General features: G+C 41.7%; 1 protein-coding gene across 2 annotated transcripts in view; it reads left to right on the top strand.

Annotated features, from left to right (window-relative positions):
• Positions 1-21,903, top strand: part of BCLAF3 (BCLAF1 and THRAP3 family member 3) — a 53,401-nt gene that overhangs the window by 8,823 nt on the left and 22,675 nt on the right. For both annotated transcript variants that reach the window (XM_081115413.1, XM_081115412.1), the window contains exons 2-9: positions 2,888-2,954; positions 4,974-5,048; positions 8,418-8,981; positions 9,564-10,211; positions 13,073-13,245; positions 17,927-18,044; positions 18,732-18,777; positions 20,274-20,389. In XM_081115413.1, the coding sequence (XP_080971539.1) occupies positions 5,008-5,048; positions 8,418-8,981; positions 9,564-10,211; positions 13,073-13,245; positions 17,927-18,044; positions 18,732-18,777; positions 20,274-20,389 (1,706 nt within the window). In that variant the 5' untranslated portion in view covers positions 2,888-2,954; positions 4,974-5,007. The remainder of the gene's footprint in view (positions 1-2,887; positions 2,955-4,973; positions 5,049-8,417; positions 8,982-9,563; positions 10,212-13,072; positions 13,246-17,926; positions 18,045-18,731; positions 18,778-20,273; positions 20,390-21,903) is intronic.

Genomic DNA, 21,903 nt, shown 5'->3' with positions numbered 1-21,903 from the left:
TTATAGTTTTAAATATTGGTTCAGTTTTATTGTTGGATTTTCTCAGGGACTATAATAATACACATATTATTCCTTCTTTACCTGTCTTCTGTTTCCACTACTTACTCTCTGTCTTTCCCTGCAAAGTCATTTTCATTTTCTTGGTTGTTTTCCTGACTTTCTTCAGTGTCCCTTATTAAATTTTCATTTGAGTTTATTCTCTCTTCGGCAACTTGTTATTTATTTTTCTTTTTCGATATAATTTAGTCTTTTTCTCCCATTTTTTTCTCTAATTCATTTAACTTTTCCCCCTGTCATTTCACTGATTTTGGTCTATTTTCTGTTTTTAGTTTTAAAATTTCTGTCTGTGGACTGAAGGGTCCCAGGTTTGATTCTGGTCAAGGGCACATGCCTAGATTGCGGACTCGATCCCCAGTTGCAGGAGGCAGCTGATCAATGATTCTCTCTCATCATTGATGTTGTTTCTCTCTCTCTCTCTCTCTCCCCCTCTCCCTCTCCCTTCCTCTCTGAAATCAATAAAAATACGTTTAAAAAAATTCTGATTCAAGGTGAGGTGCTTTAACAGACTTAGAGCTTTCTTCTGCTCTCTGGTTTTTGGGGGAAGAATTTCCCTCAGTTCAGAAACTCTTTTTCTACTTTCTTGTAAACATATGGGGATATCAGACTTTAAAATTTTTGCAAACCTCTTAAGTATGAAATGGTATTTATTGTTTTAATTTTATTTTCCTGATTAGGTAGGATTGTATATATTTTTCCATGTTTATTGGACATTTATGTTTCCTCTTTGTTGAAAACCCTAAGGATATGGCTGTCATCTACTGAGGTGAGACAGACTGTAGGAAGAGCAGATTTTGGAGGGAGGTTAGGAGTTTGTTCTTGGACGTGTTTACAGTGTCCAGTAGGCTGTTGGACATGTGAGAATGCAGCACAGAGGATAGGGGGTTGGTTTATAGACAGCATTTTTGAAGCCATGAGAGTGTAGACTGGGGAGAAAGTGTAGACAATGAGAAGTCCATATACTGAGGTCAGTATTTAGAGGAAGACTGGGTTCCCTATTTAGGGGTCAGAGTGGTGACAGGGAAGATGAGGAGAAGCCAGCAAAGGGCACAGAAGAAATCTTTACAGGTAGGAGGAAAACCAGGAAAGTGTAATATTCTGGAATCCAAGTGAGGAAACGTTTCTGAGAGGAAGGTGTGTCTAGGAAGAGGAGGAGCCATAACCATTGGATTTAGCAGCATGGATTTCATTACTGATCTTTATTAGAAGTTTGCTGCAGTGGTGGAGTGGAAAGCCAGATTGGTAAGGGGCCAAGCAAGAATGGGAAGGCAATTCCATTTTAATTTTTATGTGGAAACTCCTTGCTGTTCTCTGTAATGGCTGTGTCGATTTACATTCCCACCAACAGCGCATGAGGGTTCCCTTTTCTTTACATCTCACCAACACTTTGTTGATTTATTGATGACAGCCATTCTGATAGGCCTGAGGTGATATCTCATTGTGGTTGTCATTTGCATTTCTCTGATGATTACTGAGCTTGAGCATCTTTTCATATATCTATTGGCCAGCCAGCATGGCTCAAAGGTTGAGCACTGACCTATGAATCAGGAGGTCATGATTTGATTCCCTGTCAGGGCATATGCCCGGGTTGTGGGCTCGATCCCCAGTGTGGGATGTGCAGGAGGCAGCTGATCAATGATTCTCTCTCATCATTAATGTTTCTCTCTCTCCCTCTCCCTTTCTCTCTGAAATCTATCTATCTATCTATCTATCTATCTATCTATCTACACACACACACACAGATAGCAACAAATGTTGGTGGGCATGTGGGACTATTGGAACTCTCATACATTGCTGGTAGGAATGTAAAATGATGGAACTGCTTGGAAAATTTGTAAGTCTCTCAAAAAGTAAAACAGAATTATATGACCTATCAATTCACTCCTAGGGGTGTGTGTGTGTGTGTGTGTGTGTGTGTGTGTGTGTGTGTGTATTAGAAAAATAAAAACATGTTCACGCAAAAACTTGTACACAAATATTTATAGCAGTATTATGCACAATAACCAAAACATAGAAACTCAAATGTCTGTTGAGATATGGATTAATAAACACAATGTGGTATGCCCATAAAATGGAGTATTACTTGGCCATAAAAAATGAAGTACTTATACATGGTAAAACAGGAATGACTTTTGAAAATGTTATGCTAAGGGAAAGAAGCCAGTTACAAAAGACCACATATTGTATGATTCTGTTTAAATGAAAGGCCTAGGATAGGCAAATCCAGAGAAACAGGAAGTAGATTTGTGGCTGTCAGGCAGGGGCTTATCGAAGTAGAGGGGGAATGGAGAGAGACTGCTTGCTAATAGGTTTCTTTTAGAGATGAAAATGTTCTAAAGTTAGACTGTGGTGATGGTTGTACCTTCCTGTGACTATACTAAAAAATGTTGAATTGTAAATCTATAATGGGTGAATTGTATGGTATGTGAATTATATCTCAACGAACCTGTTTTTCAAAATAATTAAATGGAAAATAATATTACCTCCCAGAAAATAATATACATTTTAAAATCATTGCCAAGGCTATTTGGTGTGCCCCCCCACAACCTTTGCATTTATTATTTTTATTCAATTTAATAGGTATGAACTGATATCCAAAGCTTCTTTAGTTAAATTATAAGTTCCCTTGGTAGAATGTAAAGGTCAGGATGGCAGAAATTTTTGCCTATTTCTCTTCACTGCTGTATCTCCAAAACAGTGCCTGGCAAATAAAAGGTATTCAGTAACATTTGTTGAATGAATGCATTTTGATATTAGGAGTTAGTAAGTAAACATTTTCCCCTTTAGTATCTTAATTTCATAGTGCATCTGGACTAATTGTTCTTTCTAGCCTCAAATTCGTTTTGGAATGAAGCAGTGTAATAACCGAACGAACTGAACTGAATGTACTTCTTCTGGTGAGTGATCTGATTCAAGTCCTTTGACCTTATATGCTTTTACTTTTCTGAATTTCATTATAACAGTCGTTTGCAAATGTTTGATTGTGAAGACTCCTTTTTAAAACCAATGTCAACATAATAATAATTGTACTCTCTGTGGAAAAAACTACAGAGTGGCAAGAAGCCATTTATATTTTACAGTCACCACAGTCGCTTCAGAATTTTGTAAAATAGAGGTTATAATATATGAAACATAAATTTCATAATATGTGCATGGTGGATGTATGTATTATGTATGGACCATGGCAATAATTTTGAAAGCCACCAGAGGTTTGGGGACAGTAAGTTGAGAACTACTTAATTATAGTATCAGAACTGAGGAGCATATTAAAATGTAAATAATAGGTAGTATAGAAGATTATACCCTAATCACGTATTTTAAAAATTCAGTCCCTAAAGCTACCAGTTTCTTTTAAATATGTATATCCCTTGCCCAAAGACATGTTAATTTATTGGGGTTTTTTTTTTAGAGAGAGGAAGGGAGATAGAAAGAGAGAAACACAGAAATGTTGCCTCTCATATGTGCCTTCACCAGGATTGAACCCACAACCTAGGTATGTGCCCTGACCAGGAATTGAACCAATAACCCTTTGGTGTACGGGATGATGCTCCAATCAGCTGAGCCACCCGGCCAGAGCAAGACTGAAGCATATTTTTAAAAATCAAGTTTGTGTCTTTTAAGATTTACTTATTTTACATATTTTAGCAAAAAATCAGAAGCAAACTAAATGTTAATCATGCTTAATTAAGTTTTGATATATTTATCTGGTAGATGTTAGGTAGCAATTGAGTGTTATAATTGAAAAATATATATATATTTCTTTATTAATTTCGGAGAGGAAGGGAGAGGGGGAGAGAGATAGAAACATCAGTGATGAGAGAGAATCATTGATCGGCTGCCACCTGCACGCCCCCTACTGGAGATCAAGCCCGCAACCCAGGCATGTGCCCTTGGCTGGAATCGAACCTGGGACCCTTAAGTCCACAGTCCAATGCTCTATCCACTGAGCAAAACCAGCTAGGGCTTGATTATTATAATTGGACATTGTAATTCTTATTTGACAATTTAAAAAGCAGGACATACCAGCAACTATTCTTAAATATTTTAACTGTGATTATATGAAGTCTTTATGTATGGGCGAAAGACAGGAGGGTAGTAGTGGTTGTGCCCAGAGAGAGGAAATCTGGGTAATTTTTTCCTCTTTTTGGAACACTTACTTGGCAGTTGCTGTGTGCCAGGCACTATTCTAAGCTCTTTTCATGAATCAACTCAGGGATCATCAAACTATACACATTTGGTATTTGGGGCCTTTTTGTGTGTGTGTGGGGGGAGGTGGCGGAGTGCTTGAGTTAAGAATGAGAATATATATATATATATATATATATATATATATATATATATATATTCTCCTCACCTGAGCATATTTTTTCATTGATTTTAGAGAGAGTGGAAGGGAGGGGAGAGACAGTGAAAGAGAAACATTGATATGAGATAGACACATCAATTGTTTGCCTCCTGCACGTCCCCCCTCTCCCCACAACTAGGGGTGGGGATCAAGCCTGCAGCAGAGATATGTGCCCTTGACTGGAATCAAACCCAGGACCCTTCAGTCCGAGGGCCGATGCTTTATCCACTAAGCCAAACCGGCTAGGGCAGTTTTTATACTTTTAAAGGATTTAAAATAGAAGAATAAGATGCATGGAGACTGTATATGGCCTGCAAAGCCTAAAATAGTTACTATCTGGCCCTTTGCTGAAAATATTTGCTCACTCCTGATTTAATTCATTTTATCCTCACAACATTTTGATAAGGTGGGTCCTGTTATTATCATCCTCATTTTACAGATGAGAAAACTGAGGCAGAGAGGGCTTAAATACTTTTCTTTTTTTGTTTTTTTTTTGCCGGTAGCATTCACTGTTTTTAGAGCAGATTGCAGGCTCTTTCTACAAACTTGCTAATATTGTGTTTCTTTGCAGTGTAAAAAGTGGATAGTGGCTCACATGTCAAAGGATGGGACGGTCACGCTCTAGATCTCCCACATGGAAACATAGGTGAGCAGTTATAGTTTCGCAGGGCAAGCTTGGATTTGAGATGTACTTGGACTTTCAGATTTACCAGTATGATTAAGAACCTATGTTAATAAGTTCTTGGGGACCTGGTTATTCACAGTAGGTGCTTTACAGTGACAGAGATTGTATTTCTCAGAGCTGACAGCTTTCCTTAATTATGGTTGGCAGCTAGAATTCATCCATAATAAAAAGAAATGCAATGACCACAGTAAGGGAGAGTGAGAAACATCTTTGAGAGTGGTTTAGAACTTTACAGTTGTGTATTTTATTTTTTTCATAATCAGTATGTTTGAAGACATTGGGAGTTAGAAAATTGGGAGTTGCCTCTTTCTTTCTTCTTCATGGCAGAATAATAGAATTTTGAATAATTCAATAGTAGTTCACTTTCCTCTTCCCTGGTAGGTACTGTCAAATGTATATATAATTAGATTGCAACAGTTCAACTAGTATTTAGTGTATTCCTGCTACAGGCAATTTCTGGGGCTACAAAGGCAAATACAACACCCCACAGTCCCTCAGCAAGCACATGGGCTGGGTGGGAAGATGGACGCCATAGCCAGCTATGAGACTGCAGGAAAAGTGTGGTGCTACTGACTGAGGCAGGGTATTCTGGATCCACAGGGAAGGGATAATTCTGCTTTGGTGGAAGGGAAAGGGGGATACTAAGAAAGTCTTCAAAGAAGAGATGAGATTTTAGTCACTTAAGGATGAGTAGAATCTCTAAAGGCAGAAAGAGAGAAGAAAAGTATTCCAGTTAAGGGGGACAACAGGAGCAAAGGCACAGAGCTATGAAAGTGACTGGTACATTCTAGGACTCATAAAAAAGGCCATGATTATATACACAAAAGGCAGACCAAGGTTTTTCATAGTAATGCGACTTGGCCATTGTGCTTGCCTCATTGTGGTTCCACAGTGACTAATCAATCATTTCTTCAACAATTTTAATTTCAACTTCACAAGACTAAATTGTAGTGGGGAGGACCTTCAAAAATGGGGGATGTAAAGCGAATCATTTTAACTTGGAGGGCATCACACGGGTCATTTTGTGTCGCCCTTTTGTGGTAGGCACTGGTGAGGGGCCGCAAAAGAGCCTGGCAAACTAAGTGCCCGATTTCTGGATTCCTTCTCAGGACTCTGAAAAACCGTAAGAAGTTCACTATTTCCCCCCACTTGCAAGCTGGCACATCAGCCTGTCACAAGGCCCTCCTAGAGTAGAGGCCAAGGCCTTTACTACTAAGAGTACAGCAGGCAGCCTGAGCTTCATCCTCCTGTGTTCCCCTCACCCCCAGCCCCCTGAGGTTGGGCGCTGTAGAACAAAGCAGTGGGGTGACAACATAGCCGAGGAACCTAAGTCCCATGAGGGGCTTTGGCCTGGGAGGAGACATTATCTTATTATCCTGGATAGCAAACAAATCAGCCCTCTGCCCCACAGGGAGGCCCTGGCTCCATCTTCCCAGGCTGTTTGTCTTGGAATGAAAGCTGTCAGTGCCTCTGCTCACAAGGTGTGCAGAACGGGAGAGACCCATGGAAAATTGTCTCCCAACAGACTCTTTGGGTCCCTTTTTTTCCCCCTTTGGGAGAACTGAAAATGTTAGCAGCTATTCCAGCAGTCTCCTTCGGAAGAAAGGGGCTCTATACAGTAAAACCCTGAAGTGAAAAAAAAAATCAAAGTGTATTCAATGGGAAGCATGGCTTTAAAGTAAGAGATGGACTGTTTTGTCCCAATTCAAGATCTCAGCCTCTGGCTGCCAGCTTTTCTCCCTAGCGGTGGAGGAAAGGAAGTCTTCCAGGAAGTCCTCAGAGGCTCCAGTTGCTTCTTCCTGTGCTGATGAGTGCAGCCAGCTGGATGACAGAGCTTGTGCTTCAGCTAAACCACACACCTGCCAGTCCATGTAGCTTGGTGATTTTCGAGGGAGATACTGCTGAGTCCAGCATATAAATCCCAGTATGTGTATGAGAAAACTAAATCTGCCTCCTTCCGTGTAGGGAGTACACAGACAGGTTACCAAATGGAAAGTTTTATCCTTGGTTTTTTCAACTCGGGCAGCATCTGAAGATGGAGTGATGACAAAAACTGCAAGGGTAGCAGCCTCATTGGTTAGAAGATATTAAACCCTCAGGGAGGAGATGGGGAGTTTGCACAGGTCAGATGGGAGGAAATATCCTCAGGTGCAACATTGAACTTCATTGTATTCCAGATAGTGGTGCTCCCCTCATCCTGAAGTCTAGGTGACTTGGACTGACTGGTTTCTCTGGACATGGAAGTCTTCCTCTTCAGTGGGAATGAAAGGCTCGATGTTGGCAATGCTAGGTGTTAGAGATGGGAGTTACAGAAAGGATGTGCTGCTGTCCCTAGGGAGCATTTATAGCAGCATAAAAGCATACATTCACCAAAGTTAGAAGCTTTGTTTCAACAACACGTCTTTTATGTGTAAGGGAATAGGTCTGGGAGAAAAAAAAACTTAACTATGTCAGTAGTATTTATGGAGGAACCGAGCATGAGATTCAAGTCTTAAGACCCTCTTCTTTCCCCACCTCCACACACCATTTAAGTATGTATTTTTTGCTCCTTAATATAGGCTTAGTAGAGAGGATAGACAACTGGAGAAACTGGGGGGTCAGGTTAGGGTCTGAGTTTGAGTTTATGTGGCATCAAACTCTTAGAATCTAATTTCAGAGGCTGTGTTTGCCAGATTATCCTACATATTTATTTGTATGAATCCAGCCAGCCTCCTACCTTTTTCTTTTTCTTTTTTAATACTCACCCAAGGATATGTTTTTATTGATTTAGGAGAGAGAGGAAAGGAGAGAGAAACTGATGTGAGAGAGAAACATCAATCAGTTGCCTCCCATACTTGCCCTGATAGTGGATTGAGCCTACAACTTGGCTTTGTGCCCTGACTGGAAGTCGAACACACAGCCTTTTGATGTACAGGATGCCCCACCTGACTGAGCCACCCAGCCAGGGCATACTTATGCCTTTTTCTTATCTACCCATCGAACCTGATGTAAGTTTTGCTGACCAGTCCTTTTGACAGACCTTTGCTGTCAGCAATCTTCCAAAAATGGAACCTGCTGTGTAGCTAAGCTGGTCCTCTTCCAGCAGGAGGGTGTGCTCAGCCTATTTTAATGTGCACGTGGGATACATTAGTTCAGATGGAAAGAGTATGCTTGTTGAATTGGGGCAAGCATAATCTGACCCCCACATGGACAATTTAGAATGCAGATAGAGCAAATTCATGAATTTAATTTGAGTTGAAGAAACAGTAGAAAACAAACGTGGGCAAGTCATGTTAAGACAAACTTAATTTATTGTCTTTAAATAAACTAAACTGTTTTGTGTTTACATAGGTCTTTATCACCAATACCTAGAAAGTCTGAATACTACAAGCAAAGATGTTCTAATGAGCATTATTGCTCCGACTATAGGAAGGATCAGAAAAGATCCACTTGTAGAATGAACGATAAGAAACATGGACAGAGTAAACCAAGGACTTCTTCTCATGAAAGTGCACATTACCAATGGTATGAACATAGATCACCTTCTCCAGACAAAAGAAGCTCTTTAGACGATTTTTATTCTTATAAGCTTTACCAAGAATATTCACCACAAAGAACGGACAGTAGCAGGAGATCTCAGTATATGTCCACATACTCAGAAGATGTACCCTATGAAGATTATTGCTGGGATTATCCTGAGGAAATGCAAGAGAGGTATTCTCCTGATGACCACAGAGTTAGAAGAAGTGGAAAAGAAGGGCAATCACCTCAGAGGTCAATAGAAGATTCTTTTAGATTTGAAGAAGAGGGGTACGAAGATGACTTGAGTAACCAGATGATGCAAGATGAAAAATATTCTCAGTCATTTAGAAGAGACTCTGAAGATTTTGAGGAAAGGAGCTCTTTTCAGACAAGGTATAGGATAAATGAAAACTGGGTAATTTGGTATAAAGTCTCAAGTAAAAAGGTGTGTTATAGTTGAAGATAACTACCTTGAAAAGCTTTTGTCTGAAAGGATCAAAAGCATTGCAGTGTAGATGTCTACTGGTAGTAGTGATTTCTTTTTAGAGTAAATCATGTGGATAGCTAGAATATTTAAAAATATAATGGTATTTCCTTTCTAACTACCTTGAGCCTCTGTGAGTTGGCTTGAAGGATTAGAGCAGTGGTTCTCAACCTTCTGGCCCTTTAAATATAGTTCCTCATGTTGTGACCCAAACATAAAATTATTTTCGTTGCTACTTCATAACTGTAATGTTGCTACTGTTATGAATCATAATGCAAATATCTGATATGCAGGATGGTCTTAGGCGACCCCTGTGAAAGGGTCGTTTGACCGCCAAAGGGGTCGCGACCCACAGGTTGAGAACTGCTGGGTGAGAGGGTAACTTTGTCACTGCATTCTCCATTTAAAGCCATGCTACCCAGTGCTCCACACATAGAAGTTCTCACTTTCTTCTCTGTAGTGCGAGTATAAACTGCTTTATGTCATCACAGGTATCCTGAGGATCGCGATTACAGAAAAAACAGACACACATCAAAAAGATCTACAGGCAAGAAGAAGTATGAAAACAGAGACTCTTCTAGAAACTCACATCGGAAGTCTAGGCATTATCTTTCACATAACCAAGAAAAGGAAGATCAGTGGAACCTTGGACACCAAGCTCATCGACATGCTTGGAGGAACTCCCCAGAGACCAGTTTAGCAACCAAGGTATCCAGGGACTATCACCACAAACATCCTAAGACCTCAGATGAGGACCAGGACTTTTCTGATGGAAGAACTCAGAAATACTCTGAGGAGGAAGATAGAAAATACAGTTCTCAAATAGGCCTTGCAGAAAGAAAGTCCAGTTATTTTAATACCAGAAGAGACAGAAAGACTAAAGATGGGCGAGTAAAAGAAGCTTCTAAACCATCTGAGAAAGACTGTTCTCCCTCTACTGATTCAGATGAAAACAATGTCATTTTGAGTCCCTATGATGGCAAACAAAAGAAGAAAAAAAACAAAGGAGATGGCAGAAGAGAGGGCAACTCTTCCAGTTACCAGTTTGGTAAAAGTGAATATTCACCTGCTAGTCTTAGGAAGAAATCGAAATCACTAATAGTTAAAATAGATGTGAAGGACACAGTAAATATACCCAGGTATTATCTTTGTTTTTTTTCTTAATGATATTTAATAACTATTTTTGCCACCTTTATTAGAAGCTTTGAAAATGAAATTAATAGTGTGTTTAGAGTCCATTAAGGGGGAGGGATTGCCTAGATTTTTTTTTTAAACACCCTTTAATGAGGATGAATCTCATGATTAGTAATATGAGCTGATATGTTTGCTTATTTCCACATTGTATCTTCAGATGCTTTTGGGAGGCAGAGCATTCTATGGAGTTGTTCTTCATTAATTTGCATGTTATTATGCTGCCAGATTCTCTGTATCCAAGAATAGGCTGGGTGGAGTTCAAGGAGACCCATTCCTTGCTCAGTTTCTCAGAGCCTATTTTCCCTGTTGCCTGACATTCAGAGAATTTTTACCTGGAAGGACCTTAGTAGGCCCTGATTTTATAGAACGGGATAGTGAGGCATCAACCTGCTACATAATCACTTCTCCATGTTCCTGCCTTGGTAGGGAGTTGTCTCAACAGCACTGATTCGAGAGCAGAGAGCACGGAAAGTCAGATGGAAGCCTTTCCTCTGATAAGTTAAAAATAGGCACTTAAAGCCATCTTGTTAGAGGAGTGAAATTTTTAAAATGTTTTTATTGATTTTAGAGAGGAAGGGAGAGGGAGAGAGAGATAGAAACATCAATGATGAGAGAGAATCATTGATCGACTGCCTCCTGTGTGCCCTGACTGGGAATTGAACTGTGACCTGGTTCATAGGTTGATGCTCAACCACTGAGCCACTCCAGCTGGGCAGGAATGAAAATTTTTTTTTCTTTTATTTTAAAAATATATTTTATTGAGTTTTTACAGAGAGGAAAGGAGAGAGAGAGAGAGTTAGAAACAGCGATGAGAGAGAAACATCGATCAGCTGCCTCCTGCACACTCCCCACTGGGGATGTGCCCGTAACCAAGGTACATGCCCTTGACCGGAATCGAACCTGGGACCTTTCAGTCCGCAGGCCAACGCTCTATCCACTGAGCCAAACCGGTTTCGGCAGGAATGAAAATTTTTAATTAAAGAATATGGCCCTGGCTGGGTGTTTCAGTTGATTGGAGCATTGTCCCTTGCAACAAGAGGTTTTGGATTCGATTCCCGGTCAGGGCACATACCCAGGTTGCGGGTCCAATCCCCATTCAGGGTGCATATGGGAACAACCAATTGATGTTTCTCTCTAAAAAGAATATCTGTAAGCCCTTCATAACCCTGAAGCAGTTATGGATATATGTCTTTTATGTGACTTAAATAAGTAAATCTGTGCACATGTACATTTGATTATATGAAGAAGTATCATTTTCTCCAGTGGTGCTGCTGTATTTATTTGATTGATTGATTGATTGGTTGGTTTACTGGTTAAGGAAAGCTTTATTGATGGAGAAGGTGCCAACCAAGAAGATGGGCTCTATGCTGCTGTTATGTCAATCACTAGAGGCCCGATGCACAAAATTCGTGCAAGAGTAGGCCTTCCTTCCCCTGGCTGGCCACCGGCTTCCCTCCGTCACCCAGGACCCGGGCTTCCCTTGCAGCCCTGGCTTTGTCTGGAAGGTCGTCTGGAAGGATGTCCGGTCTAATTAGCATATTATGCTTTTATTATTATAGATATTACAGGTTTCTCTCTTGGATGTATCTTCAGAGCCTGTAACATACTAATAAAGAACCTTAGCAGTTGTAGATCTCAAATATTTGGACAGTGAACTTGATTTTTGGCAAGAGCCCAAAGCTATTTAGAGTTAAATGCAGAGAAGTAAGATGGGTGTAAGCTGGTTAGTGCCCTTTTGGGTTCAAAATGAGGTATAAAGATAAAATAATGAGACATTTTCTTCTGTGACACATAAGCTTCCTCCAGATGAAGAATTTAAGAGTAGTTTTTAAGCAAGAGCAGCATTCTTGGAATAAGGTCTAGTTTCCCATTAGGGCACTTGGAAGGATTATGTTCATATGAATGCTTCACCTCGGGCATGTAAAGCAAAATAATCCGGACATCCATTAACTTGGTGCCATGACACCTTCCCCATAAGACTGTTGTAAAGATGAAATGAGATCATGTTTGTAAACTCTAAGCCCCTGTGTTTGGCATACGGTAAGCTCTCAATAATTGTTAGCTATATGTCATAATAATTAGCTTTATAATGGTACCTGAGGGTAAGGAGGGCTCTTAATGAAAGTTATAAAGATTCAGAAAGCATTAAAATGGTAAGATAGCTGGGTTTATATAATAGACAGTAGCATTTCTTTAAGGATACATTTAGGGTAAACACTATAATTAGTTTTAATGGTCATAACTTTGCTAACAACTGAGACTGTTTTCTGAGAAGTTATTGAGATTTTCTAAGTGATTAGATTAATCTCAACAAAATTTGATTTTGAAATATTCTAAGCTTCTCATTACTGATATAGAGATATAAGGGTTTCAATGAAGTCAGAGACGTTGTTATGTTTGATATCAGCTTTTAAAGTGTGGTATTTTAAGATACTATAAGCTTGCTGGATTTATAATCTTATGGATATTTGGGAGTAGAAAATAATCTAATTGATTATTTTTTGCATATGGAGTATATTTAATGCCTTGCTGTATTATTAAAGTAAAAATTATTTAGCTCAGGATTTGAGATTCTTATTATTAAAGTGGCAAATATTTAATGAACTCTGATTTGAAAAGAACTCAAAACCATGCATCTATAGCTATTTTCTCCTCATCGTTGTATACAGTTTATAGCATACAATTTAGTGCCTTAATTATAAGAAAAGATAAACATCTTTTTAGTTTTATAGCTATCTTGATTAATTTTTAGTAAGTGTTTTTCTCAGTAAAATACCCTCAAATTTACATTAACAAATTATTCTAGCTTACCTTTTAGCAAGTCAGAGAGACAGATGTCATATGATTTGGTTGCTGTTGGCAAGAAGAGTGAGAACTTCCATCCAGTGTTTGAACATCTTAAATCAGCTCAGAATACTGAAAACAAATCTACAGGAGAATTTTCTCAGGAAATCATAACTGTAATTCATCAAATTAAAGGTTGGTATATTTTGCACATACGTTAGGGATAACACAAGAATAATGTACTGACTTTTCACGAGATATAGGAAAATATCTGTTATATTGTAATAGTAATTCATATTTATTATCAGCTAGATCATTAATTAGGAAATCGGTTGAAGAGAGTAGCAAATATTAATTCAAGCCTAGTTGTTTATTTAATTACTAGAGGCCCAGTGCACAAAATTCGTGCATGGGTATGGTCCCTAGGCCTGGCCTGCAATCAGGGCCATCTTCCCCAGCTGCCCTCAGCAAACCCCGCCCCCCGCTGCCACCCACCCCCGGTTCCCTGTTAGCCATTGGGTGATTGGTGCTTGACAGCTGGGGGGAAGGGTGAAATCAAGAGGTTGGCTGTTCCTGCCTGCTCGCCGGCCCCACCCCCGCAGTGGGTGGCCATCAGGCTATCAGAACCTGCCAGCTGGGGAAAGAGACCAAGAGGTGGTCAGTGTGCCTCATAGTGCCTGGTCCAGCAGTTGTTCTGGTCGTTTTGCCATTGGGGTCAATTTGCATAAACAGTGCAAATCCTATATAGGAGCCTGATGCATGGGTGGGGGCCAGCTGGCCTGCCCTGAAGGGGGTCCTAGATAGGGGTGGGGGGAGCCCCTTAAGGGGTGGGGCCACCTGGGCAGGGGCCGCCCCCGATCAGGGTAGGGGTTCCCGCTAGGGGGCGGGGCTGGCCTGGGCAAGGGGCTGAGGGCGGTTTGCAGGCCAGCTATGCTCCCAATCAGGGTGGGGGTCCCTGCTGGGGGAGGAGCCAGCCTGGGCAAGGGGCCGCCAGGGATTTGCAGGCTAGCCATGCCCCCATCGGGGTGGTAGGGAGCGGGGCCAGCCTGGGTGAGGGGCCTGGGGTGGCTGCAGGCCAGCCACGCCCCTAATTGGGATGGGGGTCCCCACTGGGGGTGGAGCCAGCCTGGGCAAGGGGCCATGGGCAGTTTGCAGGCCGGACACATCCCCAATTGGGGTGGGGGTCCCCGCTGGGGGGTGGGGCCGGCCTGGGCATGGGGCCTGGGGAAGTTTCCAGGCTGGCCAAACCCCCTGCCCCCAACACCCAGCTTTATCAGGAAGGATGTCTGGAAGACGTCCAGTCTAATTAGCATGTTATTATTTTTATTAATATAGATTATTTTAAAGAGTACTAGATTCTCAAGGTAGCATGACACCTAGGCCTAGCTATGCTTTATATGTAGTTCCAATAACCTGGTGCTTCAACTCATAGTAGATTATAAATCAAAAGTTACAAAGGGAGAGGTTGGCTGCTGCAAAAACCTGTGAACTGAGAGCAGCAAGAAACAATAACTGATAACAGAATATGAAGGAGGAAGCAACAAAAACCAGATATGAAACTTAAGAAATCTGGTGACATTCTTTTTTTTAATACTCTTTTTAAAAATGGTTTTTCTTGATTTCAGAGAGAGGAAGAGGGAGAAAGAGATAGAAACATCATTGAGAGAGAAAAATTGATTAGCTGCCTTCTGCACACCCCCTTCTGGGGAATGAGCCCACAACCCAGACATGTGCCCTGACCAAGAATGGAGTCTGAGACTTCCTTGTGTGTGGGATGACGCTCAACCAACTGAGCCACCACACAGGCTGTATTTAATGCCCATGAGGGCATTACAGGACTTTGTGCCAGAAGGATGATGCTTAGTGATCAATAAAAGATTCCAGTTTGATTTGGCATACTTTATAACATTAGGGAGTTGTATAATAAATAAAGATTTGCATTGACTCATTTTGTTATGCTGGCCAATTTCTATTAATTGAAAAATTTAGTCATGTAGAACAACTTTCCTAAATGATCCTGCGTAAATAAGGTAATTATGGGTATTATAAACTAGACACCTTTGAGAATTCCAAAAATTTTATTTTATATATCTTACTAGATAATTACATTAATCTTTTCTTACATTCATAAAAACATATTTCAAAAAAATGAATTATTTTCCCTGCATCCCTCAAACTATGGCATATATTTACTTTGACGTACTAGTATAAGGTCTGAAACAATTCGCCTTCTTAGTTCCAGCCCCTCTTACCCAAAGGAAGTGTGATTCTTGGCAGAAAGGGAGCTGGCATTGCAGAAAAAATCCAGGCGATTGTCTCAGAACAATAACTGCAAGTTAGGAAAAATGATTGCTTAAGTATCGTTCTGATGAGTCAAATGTATTATCTTTCTCTCCTGTTAAAAGCCTGCAGCATAGCTGATTTCAGAATGTCTTCATGAACTTCAGTTAATGTTAAATGGCATTAGGAGGCCTTCTGTGATATGTAAACATAACATTTAGCATTTGTTCAGAATCATTTTTATATTTCTGGGTTGTTTTTCGAGTTACTTTTCACTCGAGGTGAACTAGAGCTTCTCAAATACAGTAGTTCTTGTCTTGGAGAAGAAAGGTCCTCACTTTGAGAAAGCTACTGTCTTTTCCCCCAACAAGTAAGCAGACATGTCAAATAGGAACAGAATCTATGGGTTAATAAATCAGGTACGTTACTATTGCTTGGGCTTGAGAAAGCATGGGAGCACTATGAATACTGTGGAATGTTTAGGTCCCACATATTTTCAAGAGAACACAGTTTGGCCGAAACCGGTTTGACTCAGTGGATAGAGCGTCGGCCCACGGACTGAAAGGTCCCAGGTTTGATTCCGGTCAAGGGCATGTACCTGGGTTGCGGGCACATCCCCAGTAGGAGATGTGCTGGAGGCAGCTGATCGATGTTTCTCTCTCATCGATGTTTCTAACTATCTCTCTCCCTTCCTCTCTGTAAAAAATCAATAAAATATATTTTTTTTTAAAAAAAGAAAGAACACAGTTTGGATGATTTTTAATCCTTTCTTCCTGTGCTTCTACACTAATAAAAGAGAAAAATGGTAATTGGCGTACGGTGCTACCCTTCCCATTGGCTAATCAGGGCTATATGCAAATTAACTGCCAACTAAGATGGCAGCTAATTTGCATATGTAGGCACAATGCAGGGAGGTGAAAGGGAAAGCAGGAAGAAGCCCCCTGCCACTAACAGTGATGGAAACCCAGGGGGGAGCTAAGAGCTGGGGGGCAGGGCAAAGGCGGCCCTGGGGCTGCCTTTGCCCTGCCCCCCAGCCATGATCGGAGAATCAGGCGCCTTTGCCGCCCTGGCCAGTGATAGCAGGAAGTAGGGGTGGAGCCAGCGATGGGAGCTGGGCACGGTCGAAGCTGGCAGTCCCGGGAGCTAGGGGTCCCTTGCCTGGGCCTAAAGTGGAGCCCACGATCGCAGGGCCGCTGCAGCTGCGGGTCCCTGCTGCCCGAGCCGGACGCCTCAGCCAGAGTCGTCCTGCAGGGGCAGGGGCAGAGCCCGGGCGATCGTGGCGCCCCCCGCTGCCACTGCGGGTCCCCGCTGCCCTGGCCGGACGCCTCGGCCAGAGGCATTAGGCCTGGGCAGGGGCGGAGCCTGCAACCGCAGGGAGCTGGGGGTCCCCTGCCCAGGCCTAATGCCTTGGCCAGAGGCGTTAGGCCTGGGCAGGGGCAGAGCCTGCAACTGCGGGGAGCTGGGGGTCCCCTGCCCAGGCCTAATGCCTCAGCCAGAGGCGTTAGGCCTGGGCAGGGGCAGAGCCTGCAACCGCGGGGAGCTGGGAATCCCTTACCAGGCCTGACACCTCTGCCGGAGGCCTCAGGCCTGGTCAAGGGGCCGATCCGGTGATTGGTGATTGGAGGGTGATGAGGGTCAACTCCTCTGGCCGAGGCATCAGGCCTGGGTGGGGGGCGGAGCCGGGGATTGGAGGGATATGATGGTCCCCTTGCCCAGGCCTGATGCCTCTGGCCCAGGCGTCAGGCCAGATGGGGGTCCCCTGCCCAGGCATGATTCCTGGGCCAGAGGCCTCAGGCCTGGGCGGGGGTCAGAGCCAGTGATCGGGGGGAGATGGGGGTCCCCTGTCCAAGCCTGACACCTCTGGCGGAGGCGTCAGGCCTGGGCGTGGGGCTGGGGGTCCCCTGCCCAGGCCTGATGCCTGGGCCAGAGGCATCAGGCCTGGGTTGGGGGCGGAGCCGGGGATTGGAGGGATATGATGGTCCCCTTGCCCAGGCCTGATGCCTCTGGCCCAGGCGTCAGGCCAGATGGGGCTCCCCTGCCCAGGCATGATTCCTGGGCCAGAGGCCTCAGGCCTGGGCGGGGGTCAGAGCCAGTGATCGGGGGGAGATGGGGGTCCCCTGTCCAAGCCTGACACCTCTGGTGGAGGCGTCAGGCCTGGGCAAGGGGCCGATCAGGTGATCGGAGGGTGATGGGGGTCTACGCCTCTGGCCGAGGCATCAGGCCTGGGCAAGGAGCAGAGCCAGCAATCGGAGGGGTCTGGGGGTTCCCTGCCCAGGCCTGACGCCTGGGCCAGAGGCATCAGGCCTGGGCTGGGGGCAGAACCAGTGATGGGGGCAAATGAGGGTCCCCTGCCCAGGCCTGACACCTCTGTCAGAGGCATCAGGCTTGGGCAAGGGGCCGATCCTGCGATTGGAGGGTGATGGGGGTCAACGCCTGAGGGCTCCCAGTATGTGAGAGGGGACAGGCTGGGCTGAGGGACACTCCCCCCCCCCCACCCAGTGCACGAATTTTGTGCACCGGGCCCCTAGTATATATATAATCTTTTAAATGCAATCAGTTTTACAATGAGATAAAACTTCCTTTTTTTTTTTTCCAGCAAATACTTTTCCATCATCTGACGTTACTCTACATGAGCGTTTCTCAAAAATACAAGATTCACCAGCTACAAAAGGTGCAGATGAAATTAAATCGAAATTAGATCCAGAAATTCACAGGTAATGGTTAATTACTATATGCCCACTTAACTCATGTGAATAAGCCTCAGAAGATATGCGGGAAGGTGCTGCCTCCTGGGCTTGCTGTAGACTCCAGGACTGGATTTCCTACCTAAAAATAGGACAAACCCAAGCAGGTACTGGGGCCTGTGCACTGTGATGGGATAGTTGTACTGAAGCCATCGACTAGCATTGTTTAATGTGGAGGACTTTGAAAATGTTTTTCTACCTAACTTTGATTCTGCTGTGTCTATAGTAATTGCCTACTGAAGTTATCACTGGAAGAATGAAAGACAGTTGTCGAGCCATTGAAATCATGGGTTGCTTCATGTGGTCAGAAATGGCTGTTCTGAGAACAGCTGGATGAAAGCATATATGTCTTCTGTTACTGGCACCTGTTTTGTGAGCTGAGTTGAAGCAATGTTAGAATGCAGTAGATCACTGGAGTAAAGTTTAAGTTTACACACACTAGTGATTTGAGAACCACTAAGGTGTCACTGGGGGATGTTCAAAGGATATGAATGTCTTGGGAAACTGCCACATAGATGAAAAACTACCTCGTGGCAAGTTTCTTTTGCTTCCTCCAAGACACACCAGTTTTGCTTCAAATTCCATTCTGTAGTAATGGAATGAAGGTATCAGTGTATAACATAATCATTTGATTGTAATATGCCTTTATTATTTTAGGAAAATAGATATGTGTTTGGCTGAGTTTCGGAATAAACTAAATACGGTATGTGATTCAGAACAGGTAAGTGCATACAATTTTTGTTGCGAGATTATTTTATCGTTGGCATACGGAATGGAAAAGGAAACTGGGGATGGGGAGTAACAAAAAGGGAGTTAAAGTAGATGAGCCAAGAATCTGAAACTTACAAAGCTCTCCACGGGATTCTAGTTATTGGCCAGGTTGCAGAAAGACAACTTACAAAAGACAAAAATATTCCCTAAGAGAGACAGTCCCTAAGGGCAACTGCTTTGTAAAATTGACACAAACTTGTAACCTTTAATATTCATTCCAGACTTTACACTGAAAAGCTTGTAGAAAGTATGTTTGATATCTAGTTTTTCCAAAGTAGTTGCATAATGTATTTTTAAATCGTATGTAGAGTGAATGCAAAAGAACTTAGTTTTATTTGATATTGTCCTTCTGTTTATTGTAAAATGTGTGAAAGAGTATATGGAATATGAACAAGCAAAATAATGGAAATAATGCTGGATTTTTTTTATTGTCACGTGTTGTGTGTGGTGGTTCCTACCCCAGACCTCCCGTCACCCATTTCTTGGCTAATTAGAAAAACTGTCATAACTAGCCAAGCGGGAAGAAACCTGGCTCTTGTTTTAGAAGTATATTAAGTTCTAAAAGAGCTGCTGGTTTATTCACTGAGAGTAAAGAGTTTTTCTTAAGGGGAGATTTTAATACATTTCTGATAGAATAAATAAATGTTTTATTTGTGAATGGTTACAATTTTTATTGAACTTATGGAGATAGGTTAGTTTATTAAATAAATGAAATTTTCAGAAAATTTCTACTTATCAAAGTACTGTAATCAACTTAAAGGAAATTTGAGGGTTTTTAAAAATTAGAGCCTAAAAAAATCCTCTAATCTAACCCCTTAACACAAAAATCTGGTTTGGTCATCTTTTCTTGCAGTCCTACCTCTAGCATTTTACCATAGTCACTATCATAGGATAGGCAGTTCTCCATGCTTTTTTTCTTTTTACTTAAACTGTAATAACACTCTTTCTATGTAAAAAGCTCTGAATTCCCCGTGACCTTTTATGATTGAGGCTCTTAAGTTTCAATTAAATTTTTGTCAAACACTTTAATAAACGTTTTTATAACTTCCACATTACCATAATTTAAATGCTTGTACATTATTCCTTTGACTTAAATTTACCATAAAATCATTCTTCTCTTCCCCTTTAATTTTTTTATATTTAAGTTGCTTTTCATTGTTTTTTGTTGTTATTTTAAATATAGCCTTTGAATATATTTGGGTAGATAGCCTTTTCTTTGGAATAGAGTCCCAGAAGTGGGATTCCTGGTTCAATGCCATAAGCTTTTCTTACTCAGTATCTAAAAATATTTTTATTAATTTACACTACAATTAGTTGGATGAGTACAAGATAACTTACTTAGGACTTTTGCTTAAGATTCTTTTTAGATATGGTCTTTGTGCAACTAACAGTAATGTGAATGGTTTGTCTTCTGTCAAAATTCCTCAGACTCAGGTCAAAGTAATAGATCCAAATGACCTACGACATGACATTGAAAGAAGGCGAAAAGAACGGTTACAGAAAGAAGATGAGCACAGTTTTCACATAGATAGTGCTGCAGAGAGGTAATCAGTAGATGAAAAACATCCTGTTATCAGGGAGTTTTTGGTATTAGTGTATATTTTTCAATTATTTTTGTGTGGTGATAATTTTAATTTTAGCATAAGGATTTAATCCTTCAAATCTATTTTATATATTTAGGTAGAATCTATTAAAATGTGTCAAGCTATTCACTGATCATCATATGCTGTTTGATTTAAATAACAAAAATTATGAGGAGTAAGTGAATATTTAAGGTCTTGATAATTTGAGAAAAGAGTATAACAGTTTTTTAAATATTAGCAAGAGCCAGGACCAGCAAGTTTATGGATTATTTGGCTCAAGCTGAATCAAACTCAGACACATTTTGCCCTTTAGATTCTGGTATACTTTGAATATTGCAAAATTTGCTGAGGTCAGTGCAGTTTTCTTCATGAATGTCTGACCATGAAACAAGCATGTGTAGTAGAAAATGCAAGGAGCCCTAGCCAGTTTGGCTTAGTGGCTAGAGCGTCGGCCTGCAGACGAAAGGATCCTGGGTTCAATTCTGGTCAAGGGCACATGCCCGGGTTGCGGGCTCAGTTCCAAGTAGGGGACATGCAGGAGGCAGGAGACTGGAGTTTGAACCCCACCTCTGCCAGTTTGTAAGCTCTTGGGCATACTTGCTTAGTTTCCTCTCTAAAATGAGAATAATCAGTTGGCAATGGAGAGGTTAGAATAGTAAATGGGCTGGTACATGCAAAGTACGTAAGCCTTGCCATGGCAAATTGATTGGCAGTAGATTCTTGTTTTTCTTTCCCATACTTATGCCTCTTTTTAGGGACTCTGAGTATTGTAGGTTGGCCCCAGTTCATCTCTAGTTTTAAAAACTATGTGGAACTCATAGCAACGGTGGGACTCCATGTGATTATGTGGTGTAATTGAATGGGACAAAATTTCCAGTTCACCCCAATAGTTCTCATACTATTCGGATCTCCCAGAAAATGTGAATATATGACTAGAAAGGGCAAATGCTAATTCCCTTTCCACGGTCCTTAGTGTCAAATTACTGATATTTGACTAGACTTTTAAGTCTATGCTTAACTAGGTCTTAAGTCAGAATATATGGAGTTTGTTTAAAACTGGACTTGATTCTGACAATAAGTTTGGGACCAATTAAAAGATAGCAAAACTGTGTTGAGGCATATAAAAAAATTGAAAGTAAAATAGTAGCTCGGCCGGCGAGGCTCAGTGGTTGAGCGTGGACTTATAAACCAGGAGGTGACGGTTCAGGTTGCGGGCTTGGTCCCCAGTGTGGGGCATGCAGGAGGCAGCCAGTCAATGATTCTCTCTCATCAGTGATGTTTCTATCTCTCTCCCTTCCTCTTCAAAATCAATAAAAACATGTATATATTTTTTAAAAGTTTAAATCTCATTCCTTGGTAGGTGAAAGTGACACAAGCTCTCATGCTTTTCTTGACTCAGCAAGTGTAAGAGACTCAGTGTACCAAGAAAGAGAATTTTAAAAACAGTTAAGATAATCAGCAAATAAAGACCATGG

Source organism: Myotis nattereri, assembly GCF_964212035.1.
Source record: "Myotis nattereri genome assembly, chromosome: X".
NCBI classification, from domain to species: Eukaryota; Metazoa; Chordata; class Mammalia; order Chiroptera; family Vespertilionidae; genus Myotis; species Myotis nattereri.
This window is presented reverse-complemented; position numbering and strand designations above follow the sequence as displayed.